The sequence below is a fragment of the Mus caroli genome, unplaced genomic scaffold, assembly GCF_978045245.1.
Source record: "Mus caroli unplaced genomic scaffold, Mus_caroli_1 scaffold_7, whole genome shotgun sequence".
NCBI classification, from domain to species: domain Eukaryota; kingdom Metazoa; phylum Chordata; class Mammalia; order Rodentia; family Muridae; genus Mus; species Mus caroli.
The window spans coordinates 28,134,400-28,157,786 of NW_028227262.1; the positions used below are offsets into that span (position 1 = coordinate 28,134,400).

Sequence of the window (23,387 nt, forward strand, 5' to 3'; positions counted from 1 at the left end):
CTCTTTCTCACTTGGCTGCTGCAGGGTTGAATACAGGCCACACACTGTCTGAGACTTGGAACCTCAAGGGCTTGCAGGTCAGACACAAGGTAAGAGGTGATTCAATAACAACTATGAATTCTTACCAATACAGCAACTTTATTAAGTCTTCATTACTGCACACACATATGCACACACACAATCACTGAATTCGTGCTTCCCACAGCATTTCATGATCCTTCTCTCAACTAAGTCTAGGAAGACCTGTGCATTCTCTAGAACCTAAGCCGCAAGGCTGCTGTCTGCCCCATGAGTGCGCTCAGGAGCTACTTTAAACAACCTCTAATACTGTAGTTATACAGTGACATGACATACTTTCCTCTGACCTTGAGGGCCTCCCGAGTTCTCCTGTTATGCCATGCCCCCATGCCCACTACCCTCACATCTTTCTCAATTCCCTCACTGTACCCTGAGGTAGAGCTCTCCAGGGATCTGGTGGCTGCAGCCCATGAAAGAATCACATGCCGCAGCCCTCCCACGGACTGGCAGCCAGCACTTGAGAGAGCACAGGATTTCACACGCCTCTTCCTGCTTCTCAAGTTTTGCATCACCCATTTCTATACCAGCTCTTTCTAAAGAACTTATCTGAGAAGACTTCTGGGTATATTTGGCATGAAGTTTCCTCCCCCATAGGGCAACAGATCCACTCATGAAAGGAGTCCCCAGCTGCTCCCACCCTAGCCCCACAAAGCTCTCTCTACCCTGAGCTCTGGCTCCTTCCTAATACTCAGTCCACAGGCCACTCCCCTCTTGCCCAGACACCACCCTCAGGCTCTCTCGGGTTCTTCTGCAGCCAGGGCAGCAGCCCTCTATTCATCCTGGCTAATTTTACATCCTTACCGAATTTTAAGCTTCTTAGTGGCTAAGGCTGTGTCATGTAACTTGTTTTTGAATTCCAAATGTCTGATGAATAGTAGGTACAGAATAAATATTCAAGGAATGAGCAACACACTTGGCTATGAGCTCTGGGAACGGGCTGTGGATTCTTGTGCAATGATGACCAGATGCTCATGTCAGGTTATCAGGGGAAGGGGTGTGTTTAGGGATCAGTACCAAGATGTCTGCATTGATTTCTCTGAGGTCTTGCTATGTTTTCACACTGGCCCTGAACACCTGGCTTCAGGAGATCGTCTTAATCCCCAAGTGCTGGGACTTCAGGTATACAACACTATGTCAGATTCAGATGTCCACATTTCTAAGCCGGGCACTCCACATACACACACACACACACACACACACACACACACACACACACACACACAGAATACAACATACACCCTCTTAAGCAGCAGGCTCAGGAGGCCTAGGAGGGAGCCTGCTCTTCTGTGGCGGGTCTCCGTGGCTCCAAGCTGTTCCAGCCAGGGTTCTTCTCAAGCTCCCAGAAGAAAAGCTGCCTCTGGAGCTTCCTCAGGCTCTGTAGTTCCTCAGGAGAGAGAGACTCAACGGGCTCCCCCAGTCCTAGCTCTTCCTCCTCCGTGAGCCAGTCGGGGGGCTGCGGGGAGCTTCTGGAGATGTAGCCCTGGTCTGACTGCACTGACTGCCGCTGCTCCTCCTCAGAGGGTGTGCAGCCCTCAAGGACAACCTCTGACCTCGGCCAGCTCTCCAGGGGCTGTCCACTCAGGCTCTGCTGCAGCACTGAGAGCATTAGGCTTTCTAGCTGCTCTCTTGCATCACCTTGGAGGTGGTCAGGTGACATCATTGGGGTGCTACAGAGAGGCAAGTCATCTGAGTCCATGGGGAGGCAAAGGATGCTGTTCCTCTGGACCCCCAGCAGCGGGCAAGCCTCGCTGTCCTCTGTCATGGGCAGCTGGGCAGCTGCTCCACTGCCATCTGGGAGATGGAGAGGCTCCACCACATGAGCTGCAGGGACCTGCTCTGCTGGCAGCACCATACTTTGGAGGGTCTGAGCCACTAGCTCTCTCTGTGGCCATAGCTGAGGGTCCAGCTTTGCCATTCCACTTTCTTCCTCACTGACACAGACATCTACCACAAGGCAGCCTTCAGACGGGAGTTCCCGCACCAGGGGCTGCTGTTTGACAATTCCTCCCCCTGGTGGCAGCAGTGGGTCTTCGAACACTTCTTCATCCAGGGAGGGAAGATCTTGGCCATCAGCTAAGCAGAGGTTCTCACGCTCGAACCAGTCGGGGCACTGGGTTTGCCACTCCTGGAACCTAACCACAGCCTCCTTGAGCTGCCGGCCACTAGGGCTCTGCAGGTAATTGTCCCCTGTGAGCTCTCTGACATGGTGCATCCGGCCGGGTTCAAACATCTCCAGGTCCTGGATCCGGAAGTAAACCTCCTCAAATCTGTCCATGAGTGGGTACCTGGAGGTGATGTTAAAGAGGTCAGGGACATCCCTCTCATTACAGATGCCACTGAAGTAGCAAACTACGTAGGTGCCAAAGCAGGCTGGCCTCTTGAAGTCTGGCAGGATCATGTTCATGGCTGCAGTGAAAAGGTCCCCAGCAGGCTTCCAGTGGTCACACCGTAGCTGGACAGCAGGCTCAGCCCAACCCAAGATAGCTTTCCACTTTGCTTGGGTGCCTCGGGAACACAGGATGATGATTTTGGAGTTGCTCTCCACCATCTCCTGCTTCTGTCGGCTCACCCAGGTCATGACCCCCACCTCAGAGATAACCTGCTCTTCCAGGAGGTCAAGGGCTACTTCAGTGCCACAGGCAGTGATCAGGAACTGGGCGAACTTTAGGACCACCTCTACATAGAGGGGGTGGTCGGCCGAGTAGACGATCCAGACCTTCCTGGGCTTCAGGGGTGGGGGAGTCAGGTCTGCTACGGGCAAGATGCCTGGAAGAGACAAAGAAACGTGTGCTGATCCCCATGCCAAGGACTGGACCTGGGCATCGCTCTCTAGAGTAGCGGTTCTTAACCCTTCAGGGGTTGAATGGCCCTTTCACAGGATCGTATATCAGATAGCCTGCATATCAGATATTTATGTCATGAATTACAGTACAAATGCTACGTAACAGTAGCAGAGTTATAATTATGAAGTAACAACAAACATAATTTTATGGTTGGGGTCACCACAATATGAGGAACTGTATTAAAGGGTCACAGCATTAGGAAGGTTGAGACCCATGGCTCCAGAGTCAGCCTATGAACTACCTGCATTGAAGGCAGAGTCTGACTTTCTACCTTCTGCAAACAGCCTTCTGGTAGACCAGATGCTGCTACATTGCCTTGTGATTTATGAGGAAGCAGTGCGGGCCCTGTGTGAGCGGGAACCAGTCTCCCTCCCTCCTCGCTGCCACCAGTCTCCTCCACACAGCGCCAGCTGGTCATTGGCTGATATTTTCACCATTTTAAATGAAAAAGGGGTAGAAAGCCAGACATAGTGGTGCACCCCTTTAATCCCAGCACTCGGGAGGCAGAGGCAGGAGTTCTCTATGCCTGATCTACATAGAAAGTTGCAGGCCAGCCAAGGCTGCATAGTGGGACGTCATAAATCAAAATAAATCAGAAGAATTAAAGGTACAATGCCCATGGAAGAGAAACGCCCATTCAGGAAGGGTTCTCCCTGAAAAATGTTCTCCTTCTCTTCTTTGTCTAAGCAATTAAAAGGAGGATGTTTGGAGCATCCCAAAGCCCTCTCTGTACGAGGTGGAGACTTGTGTCCTAAGTAAGGATAGGGCCTTCTGAAAGGACTCAGGAGTGACACAACAGATCCATCTACCCCAGGAACCCAGCAGGCTTCAGAAAGCAGGCAGACCCCACAGAGCATGCGCTACTGACCATTGATTTTGGAGTCATCACCATGTTTCTCTTGATCGGCGCCTGCAAGGAAAAGAAATCTACTGAGAGGCTTATTCCAAAGAGAAACAATGACTGGAGGGCTCACAGGTGTCTGATGGATGGCTGCTTAGTGACACAGGTGGACAAGCAACCCCAGCCAGTGACCACTAGACATTTCTGGGCCTCTGACGAGAGCAGGTCATGTGACTGTGTAGGTGTGAGCCTGGGTCAGCTGCTCCAGTAAGCTAGGTGAACAGGGACGAATGCCTCGGACACCCCATTGTTTCTGAGGAGTGGGGCTATGGAGGGACATTCTCAAGGTTATGTGCCAAGTGCTGGGCCCTTCAGTCAGCTGGGGTCTGGATTCTTCTGTGGCACTCTCCAGGCTGGGAGCCACAGACCTGAGCTGGGGTGGACTCCCTGGCCCGTTTCTGCAGTCCTGCCACTCAAGCCTCTATGAGCAGACTCCACTGGGGGAAAGGCAGTCCATGCAGGAAGCAGACATCTTACAACACTTCCTGACAGCAGCAGCCCCATGGTCCTTTCGACATTTCCTCCTGGTGTCCTTGAGGTAAAGAAAGGGAACTAGACTCTTAAGTAATTGCTCTCCTTGGATGACAGTGACCGGGAGGATTATTTCTTTGTGGTTCAGGGAGGGAAACCAGGGCCTTGGGCATATTGGGCAAGTGCTCTACCCCTGAGTTACATCTCAGTTCCTAAAGAAGTGATTTAGACTCAATTTCAGCCCCTGTTCTTTGGGCCTTTGCTCAGAACTTTCAAAGATACTCCAATGACTAGTGAGTGAGTTTTCTCCTTTTCTCTTCCCTGTGGTGGGGCCACTCGAGGAAGCTGTAGAAAATGTAATAGCAGCCGGACACGCTTCGACATCAGCACGGAATGTCACGTGACCCTCCCCAGAATCTGTGGACCCCACAATTGAAGATAAACCATGATATGGATGAACATCAGCAAGTGTGGAGGCAGGTTTCCCAGAGGACCACAGATCCATTCTATCATAGGGCAGGGTCAGCCTAGGCAACACACCTTCTCCCTGTTAAAACTCAGCCAGGGGAGGAGTAGGCAGGGAATGAGCACAGTTACTCTAGACTCGTGGAGGCCAGAGTGTCCTCTTTTACAGAAGAGGAAATGGAATCTAAGATTAGGTCTCCTGTGACTACAAAGCTGGTGGAGAGTGAGGGTCTTCCCTTGTGAGTTCAGGGTCTGTGCCTTTCAGCCACACCCTGCTGTCCCTCAGATTCCTCTCTGACCTCAGATGCAAAGGCTGGGGACTTGGGGATGAAGTTGTGTAGGCTGCTGCTTGACTGATCATGGCTGATGCAGGGAAATTCCACACTAGGTCCTTCCAACCTGTTGACTTTAGAAATACTAACTTTTACAAAAACTCTCACTGTGGTGGACAGCCTTGAGCGAATGCCATGCGCCTGGCTCTGAGGAAAGAACCCTCATTCATCTCCTCCTTTAATCCTCACCACAGCCTTATGGTGCGTGTATCGTTATAACTGCCATTTTGCCAGAGAGAAGCCTGAGGGAGTGGGTAAGCAATGGCATAGTCCTTACCAGAAAGCCTCCAGGTCATACAGATGATCAGCACGATGACAGATCCCACCAGCAGAATGGCGATGAGTGTGATGAGGCCATACACCCACAGGGGAATGTAGTCTGTAACTAACAGAGCACAGTGAGTCTGGGCAGGGGCCCCACACCCACAGCCCAGGCCCTGTCAGCTATGGCTTGTACCAGGCTACACTGATGATGTCACCCTCTGGCTAGCTGTGGATGCAGTATGCCTTCTGGGATGGCCCAGGGATCAGCTGGGACCTCATGCGGTCCCTTGGGAATGACCTTGACTGAAGAAAGGACTTACCTGGCTTGGGAACTGTAATAGAACAAAAGGAAACGGGGACAGGGTTAGTCTTAATGATGAGCAATCATCTAACCCAGTCACAAATGCCCAGCAATGGCCTTAACCTATCAGAGATGTCTACTGATGACCTCCACCCATTAGATAGTGATGACAACCTTCACTCTGCAGACAGGCATAGCTACACTTGGTGTAGCCTTCTCCATGGAGCCCCTTCAGCTGAAGCTCTAAGAGACTCCACTCTTCCCAAGGGGCCAGGGCTCCTTCCACCACAGTGTCACATTGGCCCCTGTTTGATCTGCATGTGGCAGAAGCAGAGAGCCAGGGACATGTGGCTGCCAACCCTTACAAATCCCTACAAGCTCAAGTAGGAACCTGGGGTTATGGCTTTGGTATGTGAACATGGGCAAATTAATATCTGCACCTCAATTTTTCTCATATTAGAACTTGGCATGTTAAAGTACTTCCATGGCACATAGTCCTAACTCTCTGAGAATAGCTATCTCTTTTTTGGCCAAGGAAACAGTTGATAAGAAAGGTTAAGTCCTCTGCCTTCGGGTATAGAGCTAGTGAAAGGCATTGAGGAGGGAACCCGGGGGTGTCATCTGCACTCCACCATGGGTACCAGCAGCTCTAAGCCAATCCCCCCTTTCCCCACAGTCAGAACTCCTCTCCAGTGGACAGTGTCTTACCCCCCCCCCCACATACACCAAGAACGACTCTTTCTCTCCTACCTATGGTATTTGAGATTACTGGGCAGGGCACAGTCATAGCGTGTCTCAAACAGTCATTTAAGCAGCTGCTGAAGAAGGGCTGGACCTGGGGGAGCAGAAAGGTGAAGAAGATGCCAACCCATACCCTCATGGCAAAAGAAGCAATCTGTGAGTGAGAGACCCTGCTTGGCCAGGCTCAGATCTCCACACCACTGTTGAACAGCATGTGGGGTTGTGCACCTACATCCAGCTGCTGACAAGCCAAGGTAGCCTCCTCAGGCCAGCCTGAGAAATACAGTAAAACTCAACCCGTCTTCCCTACTTAGTTTTCAATAAGGTCTCCTACCCATACCAAAGGGTAAAGCCCCTCCCAGGCTCGGAGGACAAGCAGGAGAAAGGCAGAATGGTGCTGCAAGCCAGAGGCTCCTAGCAGTAGTGGCTGGAGCCCACCAATGCCTGCCTTGTTTCTGTTACCCCTCTGAATGGAGGGAAGGCTACCTGCCCATGCTCGCCCACCGCTCTCCCGACTCACCTGCACGTGGTGGTGGCAGCACCAGTGAAACTCGCTTAGAATGAATGTGACATTAGCTCGCTGGTGGAATTCCTCTTGCCTGGGCTGGAAAGAGGGGTGGAAGAAGCTAGCTGAGTAAGACCCTGGTGGTATCTGCTGGGAAAGTGACCCTCTGTGGACCAGTGCCTCCCTTATAACTGCCAGAGGGAGAAAAGGTTTCCTGATTTCTGGTCCAGAAAAATTAATATTTCAGCAGAGTGACTAGCCTGACATGAACTTATAAGCATATTTAGTAATGGGCAGTCCCCTCTTTGCTCTGGCTGATGGGGCCTGGGGCTCCAACCTATGTATATACAGCAGGGATACAGGGTCATAGCACTCTCTCTGCTCTCGCCTGGCCTCATCTATTCCTTAAATAAATGCCTTCACTTATTTTTAAAATTCAAAATAAGATTTGAGAAAGTAGAATAAACACAGCCAAATAAAGAGAGACCAGGCAAGACTGTGGAGGTGTAGAGACCATGGACTGGATGGGGTGAGGAGAATGTGGGTGGGACGGTGAAGGGGGAATACTAACTGAGGAGTCAGTAATAGATGAGATGACCTCAAAACAGAGAACTATCAGGAAAACATAGAAAGTAACAAAACGTAGCTGCACTGTGGTGGGGCGCGCACACACAGCTTTCAGGAGGCAGAGGCAGATGGATCCCTTTGAGTTCGAGGCCAGCCTGTTTTACAGAGGGAGTTCTATGAGAGCCAGGGCTACACAGAGAAACTCTGCCTCCAAAAACAAAGTACCTGAACTTGCCACTGAAAGATTCTTGCCATTTAACCCTCCCACTACTCCAGTATTTAGTTCCCTTAACCTCAAGTTTACGATGCGATTTGCCCAAGGCCTTCAAAGGCATAAGCAGACTTTAAGTTTAATTTATGTTATTTAAGGACTGCAAAACTTTACCTTGCATCTACTGAATGCAAATCAACTGAGTTTATTAAACCAAATTCCCACTAAATTGATGGGATAAAATAAAATTTTAGTTAACAACTACATATCTTATGACTAGCTTAAATCTGCTTCTCCCTCCTGGAAGGAAACAGGGGAGAAGGCTCTGGAGAGACTTTGATTCTGTTCCTTTCATTCTGCAATTCAATATGAACTTCACTTGGAGATTTAGACTTCGGTATTTAGATTTACAGTCTGATGCTTCCTCAGCCATGTTACCTATGTTCATAAACTCCTTTTCTCACCAGCGCGCTCTACGTCCTGAGAGGAAAGAGAGCTACCAAGTGTGCCTGAGTCCAGGCGGGGCTCTAGCAACAGGGTTAGCTAGGACCAGTATGGAGGAAGGTGAAGGATTTGAGAGGTATTTTAATCTGTCTGAGAGGGTATGAAATACAAGTACCGCAAATATTTGTTTAACGGCATCAAAGCAGCTGTGGTTCTCTGAGTCCGAGAAACTTTCCAGCAGGACCTGGTAGGGGGTGGATTCATTCCACAGGGTGAAGTCCACTCGAAGATGCTGTGTGTCCAAGGTCTCCACAGTGATGTTAGGATCCCAAAGGCTGCCTGCCAAGGGCGCACAGTGCAGGTTGGAAGTGAGGGGAGGTACGTGTGCCTACGTGGGCATGTGTATATGGGCCAGTACACAATTGTACACATACCCAACTTTACTAAGTGCAAGTTAATGTTAAGTGCGAGTTACAGTAGTGCCCAGGTCAAGGTCTCCTAGGTCAGCCAGTTACCTGAACTCACGCATGAGGTAGTCATCTTCATCTTGCTGTCCTCACAGTCTGCCAACCCCAATAAGAGAGAAATCGGTAAGTCTCTGCCTTTAGGAAATTTGTTCGTACAGATTTTGGTGCTTTTGTTTTGGTTTTTGAGACAGGGTCACTCTACATAGCCCTGGCTGTCCTGGGGCTCACTATAGACCAGGCTGTCCTCAAACTCACAAGGATTCACCTGCTTCTGCCTCCTAAACGCTGGGATTAAAGGTGTGAGCCATCACACCCAGCCTGTTCTTCCAGATTTTTGACACAGTAGGGGAGAGGGGGAGAGCAAGACTGTTATGCATCTGGGGAGGCTGTTCCAAGACACACCTTCACAGCCTGTTCCAGGGCTAGCTACCCGCTCCTGGCCAGAGATCCCATCAAATTGGGGCAACCTGGCTGGCAGTCACACCCTCTTCTTTTAGGAATCCCTCCTGACTCAAGCATATTCCTCTTGAGTTCAGAGCTTGCTTCATGTAACCAGAAAGTCCTGGTTTACTCCAATTTTCTCCCATATATATTTTTTTCTTTTATTCTTGTTTTCTTTTCCTTTTTTCTGTAAAACTGTGGATCAAACCCAGACAAGCACCTTGCCACTGAGCACTTGAGATGGAAGCTACTTTTCTGCACAGATGGAGAGAATCTCATTGCCAACACACTCTGGGGTCTCTCCATACAACAGAGGACAAATTGCCTTCAAGAATAAAGGCCTCAGCTGGAGGCACAGCAGCCCTGGATCTGCAGCCACTGTGGAGCAGAGTTAGCCTCTGCTGTTTGAGCCCCTGCTGCTTCACCCAGAGCCCAGTACCAAGTGGATGCCTGGAAGGGCACTTACCAGGCACAAAGATGATCTTGGATTTGTGGTTTGGGTCCCCATCAGGGATGGGCTTCGGCAGGTGGTGAACAGTCACTTCATACTCCTGGCCAGGATCTACCACAAAGTGGCTGAAGGAAAACCGCCACTGAGGAAGAGAGGCAATGGGATGAGCCACTGCATACCAAGTCCCAATGTCACACCTCTTCATAATCAGCCAACAAGCAAGCAAACAAAAGGATAACCACAGAATCTTACATTAGAGGCAATGCTATCTTTGTCCTTTCTGTCTGTTTAAAAATTCTACCAGTAGATGGCCATGCCATCCGCATATGCGTGTGCGCACGTGCACACACACACACACACACACACACACACACACACACACACACACTCTGTCTCTGTCTCTCTCTTGAGAATGAACCAGCCTTATTGTGAGCTTTGGTCAAGTGGGAGGAATAATAGGAAGCAGGCGTGCCGGGCTCTGTCCCTCACTATGGCTCACATCTTGAACTCACCCTTTCAGTTAGGTGTGCCTTTGGGACAAGAAGCCTGTACTGGTGTCACTTAGGGACACAGTGCAGTGAGGCTGTCATCTTACCCGCTTATGGTGATGCTGCAGCCTGGACAGAAACTGGAACTTGACACACAGCCGCTCATTGGTGTTCAGCTGCAGGACGGACAGCTCTGCACCCTCGAGGTACAGGATGCTGGCTGCAGGCCAGGAAGGAAAGGGGACACAGATGCAGACCAACCCCCTGCCAGGGTGTGTCTCTTCCCCATCTGCCCTGTTACCTAACTCACCACTTCCCCCCTCCTAGGCCTTGCAGAAAGTACCTCCTAGTGGGACAAGAGACAGTCTATAGCAGGAAGCAGCAAAGATTCTGCAACCATGTGGTCAGAGCCCTGGCCACAGGGCATAGTGCTAACAGCAGCTATGCTCACCCTCCCAGAGGCTGCTGGAGTCATTGAGAGCACTAGCTAGGGACCCACAGAGAGCACCTGCTGTTGCCCCTTCACAGATCTGGGGCTGGCTGTGTTCAGAAATTCTGCAGCTAATCACCCTAAGGAGGTCTGGAATGTGTTCTGAAAAGTTCTGGCTCCTAAGCTAAGAGAAAAGCAGAGAGAAAACCGCTATCATTTTTTCTACCAAATATTTGGAATTATTTGTAAAATTAACCACTTGCCTTTTTCTTCCTGTGTAATAAAAAGTTGATGCAAGGGAAGGCCTTTCATAAAGACAGTGTGAACAGAAGACACTCTGTGGGCACACATCTAACACTGGAAAAGTTCTCGTTGGGTAAACAATGGAGCCTTCCAGTACCAAACAGAAGCAGCAGTGGTCTCCTCCCAAGGGCAAACCCAGGCGCTGGCAGATGTGGCCACTCACCATCTGTCTGCAGGGTCCACTCAACATGCAACACAGGGACTAATTCTCCGTGCTGGGTAGAAGAAACACTAAGATTGATATAGATGTTTTTGGGGGAAGACGGGGTCAGGTTTTTGGGGTGGATCCAGCTGTCATCCAGACAAGTACCTGTTGAGGAGAACAACTATCAGACCTGCAGTCAAGACCCTAAGACCTGCTTAGAGGGTCCAGAGACCTGCTATGAGTTTCAACTTGGTTCAAGGGCTGCAGCTGTTCTCACCCTTCCAGCTGTGGCCCTGGCAATCTCTCAGCCCAGCCTGCTCTTTTCTAATGCTGGTCTGGGATGCTCCCAGAGCTCCGCAGACAAAGAACCAAAGAGTGTTTGGGGAGAAGGGTTTTGAAAAGAGGCAGCCATTGGAAATGGGGGCACAGGAGGGAGGGGCAGCAGTGAGAGCTTCCGTATTTTTATTTGTCACGGCTCCTAATTAGCACTGACATTTGAAGTATGTGCCTCAGTCTTAAAACAAAAGCAGGGGCTGGGATTGTGGCTCAGAGGGGAGAGTTTGTCTACTCAGACTGAGAGAGTGGGTTCTATATCCAGCATAGGAAAAATCTTCTCACAGACAAAAGCCAAACAGGCAAACAAACAAATAAACCAACAACAACAACAAAAACCCCAAGCCAAGCCAGCATCACTGATGCTGTGACAAGCTGAAAGGGACAAGAATAGTTAGATGCACTGGGGTACCACCCCTGGCAACATCCAAAACCCAGATGGCAGAGGGGTAATGACTGCATTTTGCATAATGAATGAAGGTTTTCCTCATGGAGCACAGATGCCTATAACCAAGATGGCCCAGCTGAGGGCGGCAACCCCCATGCAGAGCTCAGCCCACAGGAGGCTGTCCTGTGAAGTCAGTGGGAGGCCCTCACTGTATGAACTGAGGCAATACGTGGAACAAAAAAGAGGACTTACTATTCTTGACTCTGCAGCTCAGCCCCTGTGGGAAGAAAGGAAGTGTTGGTTACAGATGAGAAAGACCAGGCTCCCAGTGGCCCCGCTGCCTGGCAGGCTCCTGAGAGCGGTTCACACAGTACCTGTCTCCCTCCCAGCTCACTTTTGGGAGCTGCTCTGCTGCCAAGTAGTCAAAAGTCTTCTGCACTTTTTTTCCTCTTTGTCCAGTCAAGGAGGTGAGTGGTAGGCAGAGAGCAAACAGAACTGGAGGCTTTTCTCTTTGGGAGGCGGGGCTTCTTTGGGGGACAGGGCCTCACAGTATATCCTAGACTTGGCTGACCTAGAACTCACAGAGAACAGCTGTGTTCTACCCTAAGTGCCGGGACTAAAGACATGCGCTGCCAAGCAAGGCTAGACTTGGAGGCTTTTTGAATAACTGTTATGGGCTGGGGATTGAAACAATAAAAAGAAATAATAATAAAAACAAAAACAAACTACAAAACAGAGAGGGGGATCTGGAAAAGAAGGTCTTAAAATTCCAAGGTTTCTAATTTTCCTAAGAGGTGAAGCATCAAATTTATAAACTTGTTAGGAAAAGTTTAAATAACTGTTCTGGGCGTCCACACACACACCATATACCACACACACACCACAATACCACACATACACGCCACACACACACACACACACACAGCCCTGGTTGAATCACCTTACTCAAAGCCTCAATTTCTTCAACATAAAATCAGAGTAGTTGGGCTAGAAAGATGGCTCAGTGGTTAAGAGCACTGACTGCTCCTCTGAAGGTCCTGAGCTCAAATTCCAGCAACCACATAGAGGCCCACAACCATCTGTAATGAGATTTGACACCCTCTTCTGGTGTGTCTGAAGACAGTGATATAGATATAAAAATAAATAAATCTTTAGGCCGGAGCGAGCAGAGCCGACCAGAGCGAGTAAGGTCAACCAGAGTGAGCAGAGGTCCTGAATTCAAATTCCCAGCAACCACATGATAGCTCACAACCATCCGTACAGCTAACAGTGTACTCACACATACATAAAATAAATACATACATCTTTTTTAAAACTCAGAATAGTCTAACACCAACTTCACACTGTTGCTGGAAATTAAGCTAACCACAGGAGTAAAGACTCTGCAGGGCAGGAAGTGGATATGGGAGATGATGAAGCAGACCTTCACTTCTCACTTCTGCTTCACAAACACTGTAAACACTGGGCTGCTGTCCTCAGGCTGGCCATCAGTTTAGGAAATGCCACAGAACTCTCACCTAGTCCTGAAACCCTGAGTCATTATGCATAGTTCACTGGCAACACTGCCCATACAGCTACCTTCCTGCCAATCTCTGTCACAAGTGATAGGGGGCATCCTCTAGAGCTGGAATCTGGGACTCTAAGGAGTGACCACAGTCCCTGCTGGCAAGATAGCAAGGAAGCTCTGGAATTCAAGATGTGTCACTTCCAGGCCTGAACTGCCCAGACTGGCCCACACCATCCCGTGAAGCTGATGTGCAGCAGAGGCAAGGCCTGGATGATGGGTGCACAGTACCGCACCGTGTCTAGGATAGACACTGATTGACAGCTGTCTCTCCAGAGGGTCGGCGATGTGATGCCCCAGGGTTCATTCATAAAATAGGGTACAGGATGGTCCTGCTATCATGCCAGGATCCATTCTGAGCCTACTATTTCATCTGTGTCCTTCCTACCTGTTTGGGACACCAGTTCACATGCTCTTGGGGTCCAGACTTCATGTACGTCTCCCAGTTCTTTGTGACTAACTGTCCTTCACTGCCCTGGGCTAACATCACAGCCTGCCAAATGGTCCTTGCAGGTTTAAAAACAAGACCTATCTCGATGTCTCTGCTCGTTCCGACAGACACACAGCACACCATGTTCTGAGATTAACTCCTATAAGCCTGCTCCTCTCTTCCCATCCACACTCCTGTGAACTGGGACACAGAGGACAGAAACTGCTCCTGAGACTGGGAACTCTTACAGAAACAACAGGCAGCTATACTCCATTTGGGGGAACTCCCTCTTACCCATCAGAAGCTACTTAAAATCCAGGGCAAGATGGTACCTATCCTGACAAGAGGAGGAAGTGGGAGGGGTTTGGAAACACTTGGCTGACTAGCTTGCTACAACTGACAGAAATAGCTTGATACTTCAAGCCCTACAGTTTCAGTCTTGCTTGTTAATAGTTGGATGTGTGATCATCTGTGAAGGGGAGAGGGGAGTAACTACCAGAAATATGTTTATCAAAGTGCATCTCTTGCCTCACCAGAGACAACAGCTGCCTTGCTGTAACAACAGGAAGCTGAAAATCAAACCATGATACAAATGTAATGGGAAAGCAGAGATCTGGAGCAAGTGATGTTTCCTCTATTACCAGGGGTAACTTAAAAGGCACACTGCGAAAACGTAGGTGTCAAAAGAAACAAACAAGTCCATTATAAGTGTCTGCCTTTGGGGAGCAGGCTTGAATGTGACTTAGGGAGCTGTTTTAAATATCCCAGTACAATTTTTAAAAAGGAATCCCTACATTACTTAATAAAAACGAATTTAAAGGGCTGGAGAGATGGCTCAGCAGTTAAGAGCACTGTCTGCTCTACCAGAGGTCCTGAGTTCAACTCCCACCAACCACATGTTGGCTTATAACCATCTATATTGGGATGTGATGCCCTCTTCTGGTTTGCAGGCATACAAGCAGGTAGAGCACTCATATATGTAAAATTAATAAATCTTTGAGGGGCAGCAACCACCTGGTGGCTGAAAACCATCTGTAATGAGATCCAATGCCCTCTCCTGGTGTGTCTGAAGACAGTGACAGTGCACCCATATACATTAAGTAAATAAATAAATATTTAAAAAATCTTTGAGGGGCAACATTTGGGATGTAAATAAATAAAATTTAAAAATGAATTTAAAGATGAAAGTTTATGATATTAATCTAAACAAAGGATTTAAAATGAGATAAGCAAATGAGAATATTATTTGGGGAAGAGACATATGTTTCTTTAAAATAAAAAAAAATTATTGTATGTACCTGGTGTTTTGCCTGCATGTGTATCTGTGTGCCATTTGCATGCCAGAAGAAGTTAGAAATGGAAGCAGGATCCCTTGAAGTTGGAATTATAAGTAGTTGTGAGCCACACGATATGGTGGCTGGGAGTTGAACGCTGGTCCTCTGGTAGACCAGACAGTATCCTTAACCACTGAGCCATCCCTTCCACCCCTATTTATTTTTACTTATAGTTTAATTTCAATATAGAATGTGCACTGATGTTGGGGTATGCACATGTACTTGTGTGCAGGTGTGTGGGAGCCGGAGGTTGAGGTCAAGGCGCCGCCCCTGTAGCTTCTCTACCTTGTCTTGTTCTGAGACAGCATCTTTCTCTACCTTATCCTTTTGAGACAAGGGCTCTCAGTGAATTTGGAACTCAGTGTTCTAAGACGGCCAGTGAGCCCTCAGGATCCACTTGTTTCTGTCCTCTGACACACACTGGGGTTATAGGCACAGCTGCTACACCTGGCTTGTGGTCGGTAGAAATCTGAACACGGGCTTTCATGCTTGCTTAGCAAGCGTTTACCCACAAAGTCTCTCAGCCCCTACAACTTTTTTTTCATTTTTACTTATTGTGTGTGTGATGCACACAGGCACACACACAGAGAGGCCGGGAGATAACTTTCAGGAATTGGTTCTTCCCTTTCACTTTGTTGGTTCCAGGGATTGAACTCAGGTTGTCAGGTATGGAGGCCAGCACCTTTACCCAGTGAACCACCAACAGCCCCTATAATCTTCTTAATATAAAATGCATTTGGTATCATCGTTGGACACTTCTTTATTTATTTATTTATTATTATAAGTAAGTACACTGTAGCTGTCTTCAGACGCACCAGAAGAGGGCGTCAGATCTCATTACGGATGGTTGTGAGCCACCATGTGGGTGCTGGGATTTGAACTCTGGACATTCAGAAGAGCAGTCGGGTGCTCTTACCCACTGAGCCATCTCACCAGCCCCGTTGGACACTTCTAATGTAGATCTTGTTCTGCCCATGATTTGCTCCCCAGCTGTCCCCTTAATCCTTTCAGAAGTCCTATTCCTGGGACTAAGGGATAAGTCACTAGGAAATGCTTAAGGACATGTACGACCTAGGTTCAATCCCAACAGCATAAATGCACACATGCTCACCCTGCACGGCCCCAGGCACCAGCACCAACCAACCACTCCTTCCCCCAAACAGAAGGACACTCATTCTCTATGAAGGACACTCATTCTTTATACAGCCCTGCTGTACACTCGCTCTGTAGACCATGCTGGCCTCAAACTCAGGGACTGAGTCCTGGGGTTGAAGGTGAGTACAAGATATGCTCTTTAAAACAAAAACCTCAGTGTCTCTCTAGTGGCCCTCTGTTCAAGGCCAGCCTGGTCTACAGAGAGAAACCCTCTTAAAAAACCAAACCAAACCAACCAACCTACCAACCAAGCAACCAAACAAGACGAATATCATTGACCAGCAGCTACCTCCTGAGGAATGGCATTGTTAGCCATCCTGGAGAAATCACAGAATATTCAGAATGATGAAGAGATTATGACAGCAGCTAACACTGAACTGCGCTTTTTATCATTATTCTAAGCATATACTTTAAAAGTTCACTGTAAACTGTAATGCTGGCAGCAGTCTTACATATCTGCTTACCACATCTTTGGCTACATCAAGAGGCTGCGCTGATGGTACCCTCCAGGTCTGTACACGTATGTGTACTCTGTGAAGTTCACACCAGAATTAGGTCACCTACCAAGACACATTTCAGAACATGTCTCCCCTGTTAGGGAGAGTAGCCAGGTGACTCCAGGTTCCAGAGCTGCAGTGAGCCTGCTTTGCTCCAGAACCATGCCCGGCACCGCTACCCTGCCTCCAGTAAAGGGATGTTTACAACACACAGACTTCTCCTCTGTACTCACAGCAGGACAATTAAAAGAAGAAGTGTTTAGCTCTGGGCATTGAGCAAACATTGCCAACTGACTGACACGGGCTGGCAGAGCACCCAGTGAACGCAGCCTGAGGCCTTCACAGACAGAGCCATGAGGAGGCCCTCCCAACACCCTGCGAGGTGAGGACACAGGACTTAGGAACAGGGGATGGGGAGGCTTGGCTAGGTCCAGGTCTTCTCTAACTGAACACCAGGCTCTGGTCTGCTCGTTGGTAATTGATGCTAAAGTCCGCCAGGGGAGCACCCACAGAACACAACTTTTTTTTTTTTTTTTTAAGATTTATTTATTTATTATATGTAAGTACACTGTAGCTGTCTTCAGACACTCCAGAAGAGGGCGCCAGATCTCGTTATGGATGGTTGTGAGCCACCATGTGGTTGCTGGGATTTGAACTCTGGACCTCTGGAAGAGCAGTCGGGTGCTCTTACCCACTGAGCCATCTCACAAGCCCAGAACACAACTTTTTAACTTAGGGAAGAGTGGAAGGGCTGAGCACAGCTTCCGGTGACCACAAGACACAGGGGCGATGCCAAACAGTCATTCTACCACAAGTCAAAACCACAAGCACTCAGGAAAACGAACTGGCAATGGTAACAGATATCCTGTCTGTGAGCAGTGTGAGCATTCACGCTGATGAACTCCCGGGTGCTGCTTACAGGGCTTCTTCCTCAAGAATGGCAGTAAATGGGGAACTAAGAGGCCTACCTAGGCAGGCCAACAAAAAAAAAAAAACATTCCGGGAACTACAATCACTTCTGGTGTCTTCAGGGTTGGTTTCTGTGGGGACATTACAGTCATCCAGGTTTTGAGGTGCGAATTCCAGCCAACCCAAACACATGCAATGTCCTCAGTTTACCACTGCTTGGAAAACAGAGGGCCCTTCCATCTTCTTCTAGTTTTTGTACTTCATGCCACATACACTCACCAAGTCCCTAGTGCTTGCAGCAGGGACCAAGGAACACAGCAGGTAAACTGAAGCCTCCTTCCTCTCATGATGGAAATAAAGCATACTTTGTCCACTAAAACGGCGTGTGTGTGCATGTGTGTGTGTGTTTTTAGTGTGTCAATATGTGTTATGTGTTTGTATATATATATGGTGTGTGTGGGTATGTGTTTATGGTGTGTATATTTGTGTGTGATATGTGTCTATATGTGTGAATGATGTGTGTTTGTGTGTATATGTATATGGTCTGAGTGTGTTTTTGTGTGTGAGTGTGTGTGTATATGGTATATGTGTGGTGTGTATATGTGTGTGTGAGTGTGTTTGTGTGTGTATATATATATATAGATAGATAGATAGATATAGATATATAGATATATGGTATATGAGTATGTATGTATGTGTGTGTGAATAAGTGTGTATGGTGTATGTGGTGTGTATGGTGTATGTGGTGTGTGTGAGTCTGTTTGTATGTATATGGTGTGTGTGCATATGTGTATGTGAGAGAGAGTGTGTATGGTGTATGTGGTGTGTATGGTATATGTGGTATATATGGTGTAAGTGGTGTGTATGGTGTATGTGGTGTGTGTGTGAGTGAGTGTGTATGGTGTATGTGGTATCTGTGTGTGTGTGTGTGTGTGTGTGTGAGTATAGATGGTGTATGTGTGTATGTGGGGGTGGGGGGCAGTGTTTCTTCTCTGTGCAGTTCTGGGAATGGAACTCAGAGACCACTGAGCCACACCCACAGCTCTAGCGTCTTTTAAAAAGGACTTCAAAGCCAACAGAAATGGAAGCTGTCAGCCTGTGGAGCCCAGTTGTCTGTGAGGCAATAGAGAAGAAGACAGAAGGGAGGCTGCAGAGAAATGTAGCTGCCAGCAGCTTCCCAAGTAAAGGAGGCTGCAAAGATGAAAGGCTCAGCAGTGAAGAGCACTTGTCCTACAGTGCGACCCAGCACCCATATGGTGGCTCACAACCTCCTGTAATTCTAGTTCCAGAAGATCCAACGTCCTCTTAATTCCACGAACACCAGGCATACATGTGGCACACTTACATGTATGAAGGCAAAACACACATAAAACAAACAAACAAGCAAAAAAGCCCAAAAAACCAAAAACCAAAATCTAAGTTAAAAATAAAAACCGTGACTGGGTCATGGTACTTGGGAGGCCAGCCTGGTCTAGAGTGAGTTCCAGGAAAGCCAGGGCCACACAGAGAAACCCTGTCTGGAAAACAAAACAAAACAAAAACAAACAAACAAAAACTCAAAATAAATAAATAAAAACTAAAACTAAACTCAAACTCAAAATAAATAAATAAAAACTAAAACTAAGACGCCCAAGATTTATGGCAGGGACTGTAGCTGAGGGTCTGAGTGAGCTTCCGCAGACCTCACAGCCCAAAATTTTGGCTCAGCTCCCACCCATCTCTCTCTGCTGTTCCACAGATGCCCCCATCTTCCACTTGACCCTGCCTCACCTAGGAACACTGTTCCAGGTACCGTTCCACCAGTGAGATTTTGAACGCTTTAAGCGAAATGTTTCTGAGGCTCCTGATCTGAAACAGAACTGCTCAAATGTCTTTTCAATGAGAAACAGCCCAGCTGGGGGTCATTTTCTCCTCCCTGGATTCTGCACACACTGATTGTGCAAAGCACTCTTGCAAGACAGTTCCTACATCCAAGACAACTTCACCCTGGACGCTGCAGTCCCAAGCATCATCTTTCTCTGCTTTCAATTTACTTGTATCATGAGGCCCTTGGCAAAGGACTAGCCAGACACAAACAGCAATCCTCTATGTTTTGACACTTTGGTCCTGTCTGAAGATGTCACTCTGACTTTCCCAGTACGGGGAGCACTATGACATTTCCCAGCAGCTCTCAGACTTTTAAAAAAAAACACGGTTTTTCCAGTAAAAATAGTCACCCTCTCTCCACCCTCTTTTGGTAAATCTACAAAATTAGATAAGAACGATCCTTTTGTTTCATATCCTCCGACTCAGCGACTGGAGTTCCTGGGGTCAGCGGTGGAAGTGGAGGGGAAGGGGCTGGAAAAACCAGTGGAGGAAGAGAAGGCTTAAAGGGGAGACATGGAGGAAAGTTTATGTGTGGAACAGACACTAGGTTTTGCACAGGTTCGCTCTTTTTTGTTATGCTTTGTTTTGACAAACGAGCGGGTTCAACAGCAAGCAAGGTTCAACCGCCAGGGGTGTGTCAGTTTCCTAAGAGCGCAGCGGGGTGTGGGGGTGGGGTGGTCCTCCCTGGCAGTAACAAACTGGCAGACTTCCACACATGTTAACTCAATTTTGGCATGCTCGGTTCTGGGACACACGTGGTGGTGAAAAAAAAGATGGGATGGACGGCATCTTTCAACCCACATCCTGTTTGATTCCCCTGGGCACTGGGCTCGCCCGCACTACCCAACCTGTGGGGACCCCCGGGGCCAGGCTGGGGCGCCTGAGCATGGGAGAGCTGGAGGATTGACTGCTCAGGGAGCAAGGAGTTAGGGGCCAGTCCAGATTATTTCAGCTCCTGCCAAGGCCCTTTCTCTAGGTCCCTGTCCATGTCCATCCCGAGCTGCCTGGTGCCTCCATCTTCCAATTCCGAGGCCCGGACGGAATTGTCACCCCGCCTCGCGCTACCAGTGACACCGCCGCCCGCGTAGTTTCCCTAGAACTCCCCCTCACCGCGACTCCACTCCCGGAGTCGCTGCCAGCGCGCCTCCACGCTGCGCCCTTGCCCCGGACCTCCTCCGAGCCCCTAGGGCGGACTTTCAGCCTCCCCGGGCCCGCCGGAGCCTGGGCCGTCCGCCCCTTCGTACTCGCGACGGCTCTCAGCAGCTTTGACAGCCCTTCGCACTCCCGACGGCCCTCCGACGCCCGCCCCTCTGACACCTCTTCACCACCCTCCGCCGTCCTCCCCACCACCCCCGACGGCCGGGGCATCCTCGCTCCGCCCGGCTTCTCTCACCTCCTGCGCGCAGACCGGAGCCGGGAAGTCGAGGAGGCGCAGGGAGGCGCGGCCCGGGGCCAGAACGTTCAGCAGCAGAAGCAGCCATCCGAGCGCGGGCCCGGGGACGACCCGTGGCCAGCAGCGCCGAGTCGCCATGGCCCTCGGCCCGGTCGCGGAGCGCTCGCGGCTGGCTCTGCGCGACAGCGAGGGCCCGCGGTGGCTTTCCCGGCCGAGGACTGGCGCTCGTCGGCTTCGCACGGCCTCCACTGTCCCGCTTCCGGCTCCCCCGAGGGCGGGTAGCTCGGGGCGGGGCTTGGGTGGGGCTGTCCTTCCTCTGGCCCCGCCTCCTCCTTGGCCCAGGTGCGCTCTTGGTCTCTTTGGCTCTCCTTGGATGTTGCTCAGCTAAGTAAAACAGGAGCCCAGGAACCCGTTTTTTAGCAGCCGAGCCCCGCTGTCAACTTGCTGTGGAGCTATGACTGTCCTCGCCATCGTACCCTCCCGGTTTACACTGATCTGTTTCATCATTTTAGTCTAATTTCCGACTCGGGACTCCAAGGAGTTTGTTTTCTCAATCTCTCTTTCAGTTTTTATGGAGAAACAAGCTCATCGCATCGTCATAGTGCGTATTTCTTGCTTTTTTTTTTTTTTCTACAAAGTTCTAGTTTTTGATGGCCAGATCATCTAGCTTAAGTCTTATATAGTAAGTCCATGAAACTATATTTTCTCCCTTTCAACGTTGAATCATACATTTGCACACTCAACAAAACAAAACAAAACAAAACCCAAAAAACCCTGGACAGTGAATTAGTCACCTCATGGTTGGACTAAAGCAAACACGGCATTCTGTAAAAGAGATGTGGGGGCTGGGGATGGGGGGTGTAGCATTGCTAAGTATGAAGGGTTAAAAGTGGATCAGAGGAGGAAAACGGAGACAGCCTGTGTAGACAGCCAGCTCTTTCAAGGAGCCTCACTGTGGCCTCGCAGAGTGCAGTTTGGCTGGGCAGGGTACACAGCATAGGAAGGTTTGAGGCCAGGCTGACAGCAGAGACGTGGAAGCTGAGGAGTGGAGGATGGGGGACTGAGCAGTACAATGGACAGAGTCTCTGACAAGGCCTGGGGATGCCCTCTAGAACCCCCTGGAGAGAAAAAAAAAAATTCAAAGAAGCCACCAGGAATTCAAATTTCTCCAAGACTAACACTTCTTGTAATCAAAATATGTGCTCACGGTTGCACCTCTGCTAAAAACTGCATTCTGGGTATCAACCGCAACATCTAAGAATGTGGGGCCACGGTCTGACTACCTGGAGTAAGGCACAGGACCCCTTAACGTTGGGAATAAAACCAAGCGCGACTCTCACTGGATGTGCTTATGCGCTCAGTAAGAGACGGCTGTGCACCCTCTTGCAGAAGGAAACTTTTGTCTGTTTTCTTGAACCGCATCCTCAGACCCAACAAGGGGCTCTCTCTTTATTACAAATTTCTTGGGAGCTGATTCCCATCTCGGGAGGTGTGGTCGCCAGCGGCTACGGAGAACCGGTTCCTGAAAGGAAAGCTGGGGTTGGATGGGAAGGATGACCAGAGAAGAATGAGACCAACACAAAGATTCTGATCAAGGCCCAATGTTTAATCCTTGAGGTTTTAAAGGGGGAAAACCCATCCCCCACTATGCCAGGATCTCATCGTGGGATGCTGCAGAAGTGGCAGGACAATAGACTTTACCTAGGTCAGAAGACTTCACCCTAGGTGGGCTAGCCTACTGCTGCAAAACAAGGTCTAATTCAGCCCGCCCAAGGCTGAGGGGGGGCACATGGAGGTACACCCTGTTGCCTTGTGGGCTTGGATGAGAACACACAGATATATATATATATATATATATATATATATATATATATATATTATACTATATACTATATTATACTGCATAATATATACAGAATGCTATAGTATATATATATATTTTTGTTTGTTTGTTTGTTTGTTTTTTTGTTTTTTCGAGACAGGGTTTCTCTGTGTAGCCCTGGCTGTCCTGGCACTCACTTTGTAGACCAGGCTGACCTCGAACTCAGAAATCCGCCTGCCTCTGCCTCCCGAGTGCTGGGATTAAAGGCGTGCGCCACCACGCCCGGCTCCACTATAGTATATATTATAAATATATTATATAGAACAGATATAATGTATAATGAAACAATGTATAATATATATTACAATTACATATTATATGTTTCATCTGGACATGTAGTTCTGTAATTGGGGAGATAAACCTCATACAAAAGTAAAAAAATCAGCAGGGGAAGATTTGTATGTAAACTTCTTACAGACTATGTTAACAAGGGAAAGAAACAGATTAGCAAAGGGATCTGGGACCCTCTTTTCTCTGAAACATGGCAGCAACAAAGCAAACAGAGGGGGAGCCTGCCTTTTGGGTGGGATCCCCTTAGCCACCTTCAGCTTTTGACTCTTGAGCTGGGACCCTCAATGTCTGAACTGGCAACGCAGGCTCCAGCCCCATGCTCCCCTCTTCCCAGCCTGAGCTCCCCTCCCCTGTCCTCTCTTCTCCCCAGCCCTTCCCCCTCCTAATTCTCCCCCTCCCCAGGCCTCCCTCCTCATTTTTATACCTCACTCTTCAGTTTATGAAAGAAGGAAAGAAAAACTTGAGGATTCCAGAAGGATATCCAAAATGTTCCCTTC

The 23,387-nt window shown here is 48.9% G+C and overlaps 1 protein-coding gene across 1 annotated transcript; it reads right to left on the reverse strand.

The window, feature by feature from the left end:
- Positions 1–118: 118 nt before the first annotated feature.
- Positions 119–20,982, reverse strand: Il17ra (interleukin 17 receptor A). The gene is made up of 13 exons (XM_085840017.1): positions 20,718–20,982; positions 11,822–11,846; positions 10,867–11,013; positions 10,078–10,190; positions 9,498–9,624; positions 8,639–8,686; positions 8,299–8,462; positions 6,917–7,000; positions 6,406–6,490; positions 5,675–5,686; positions 5,368–5,475; positions 3,790–3,831; positions 119–2,844 (listed from the first exon to the last, which is right to left on the reverse strand). The coding sequence occupies exons 1-13, from the start codon at positions 20,853–20,855 to the stop codon at positions 1,343–1,345; spliced, it is 2,595 nt and encodes an 864-aa protein (XP_085696143.1). The 5' UTR covers positions 20,856–20,982; the 3' UTR covers positions 119–1,342.
- Positions 20,983–23,387: the final 2,405 nt, after the last annotated feature.

What these genes read in the sequence shown, in the direction of transcription:
- Il17ra (XM_085840017.1), bottom strand. Translation starts at nt 20,855, where the DNA reads ATGGCGACTCGGCGCTGCTGGCCACGGGTCGTCCCCGGGCCCGCGCTC. An exon ending in TATGACCTGGAGGCTTTCTG is followed by an intron (nt 3,832 to 5,367) that starts GTAAGGACTATG and finishes TTTTCCTTGCAG; the next exon opens with GCGCCGATCAAGAGAAACAT. An exon ending in TGATGACTCCAAAATCAATG is followed by an intron (nt 2,845 to 3,789) that starts GTCAGTAGCGCA and finishes TGTCTCTTCCAG; the next exon opens with GCATCTTGCCCGTAGCAGAC.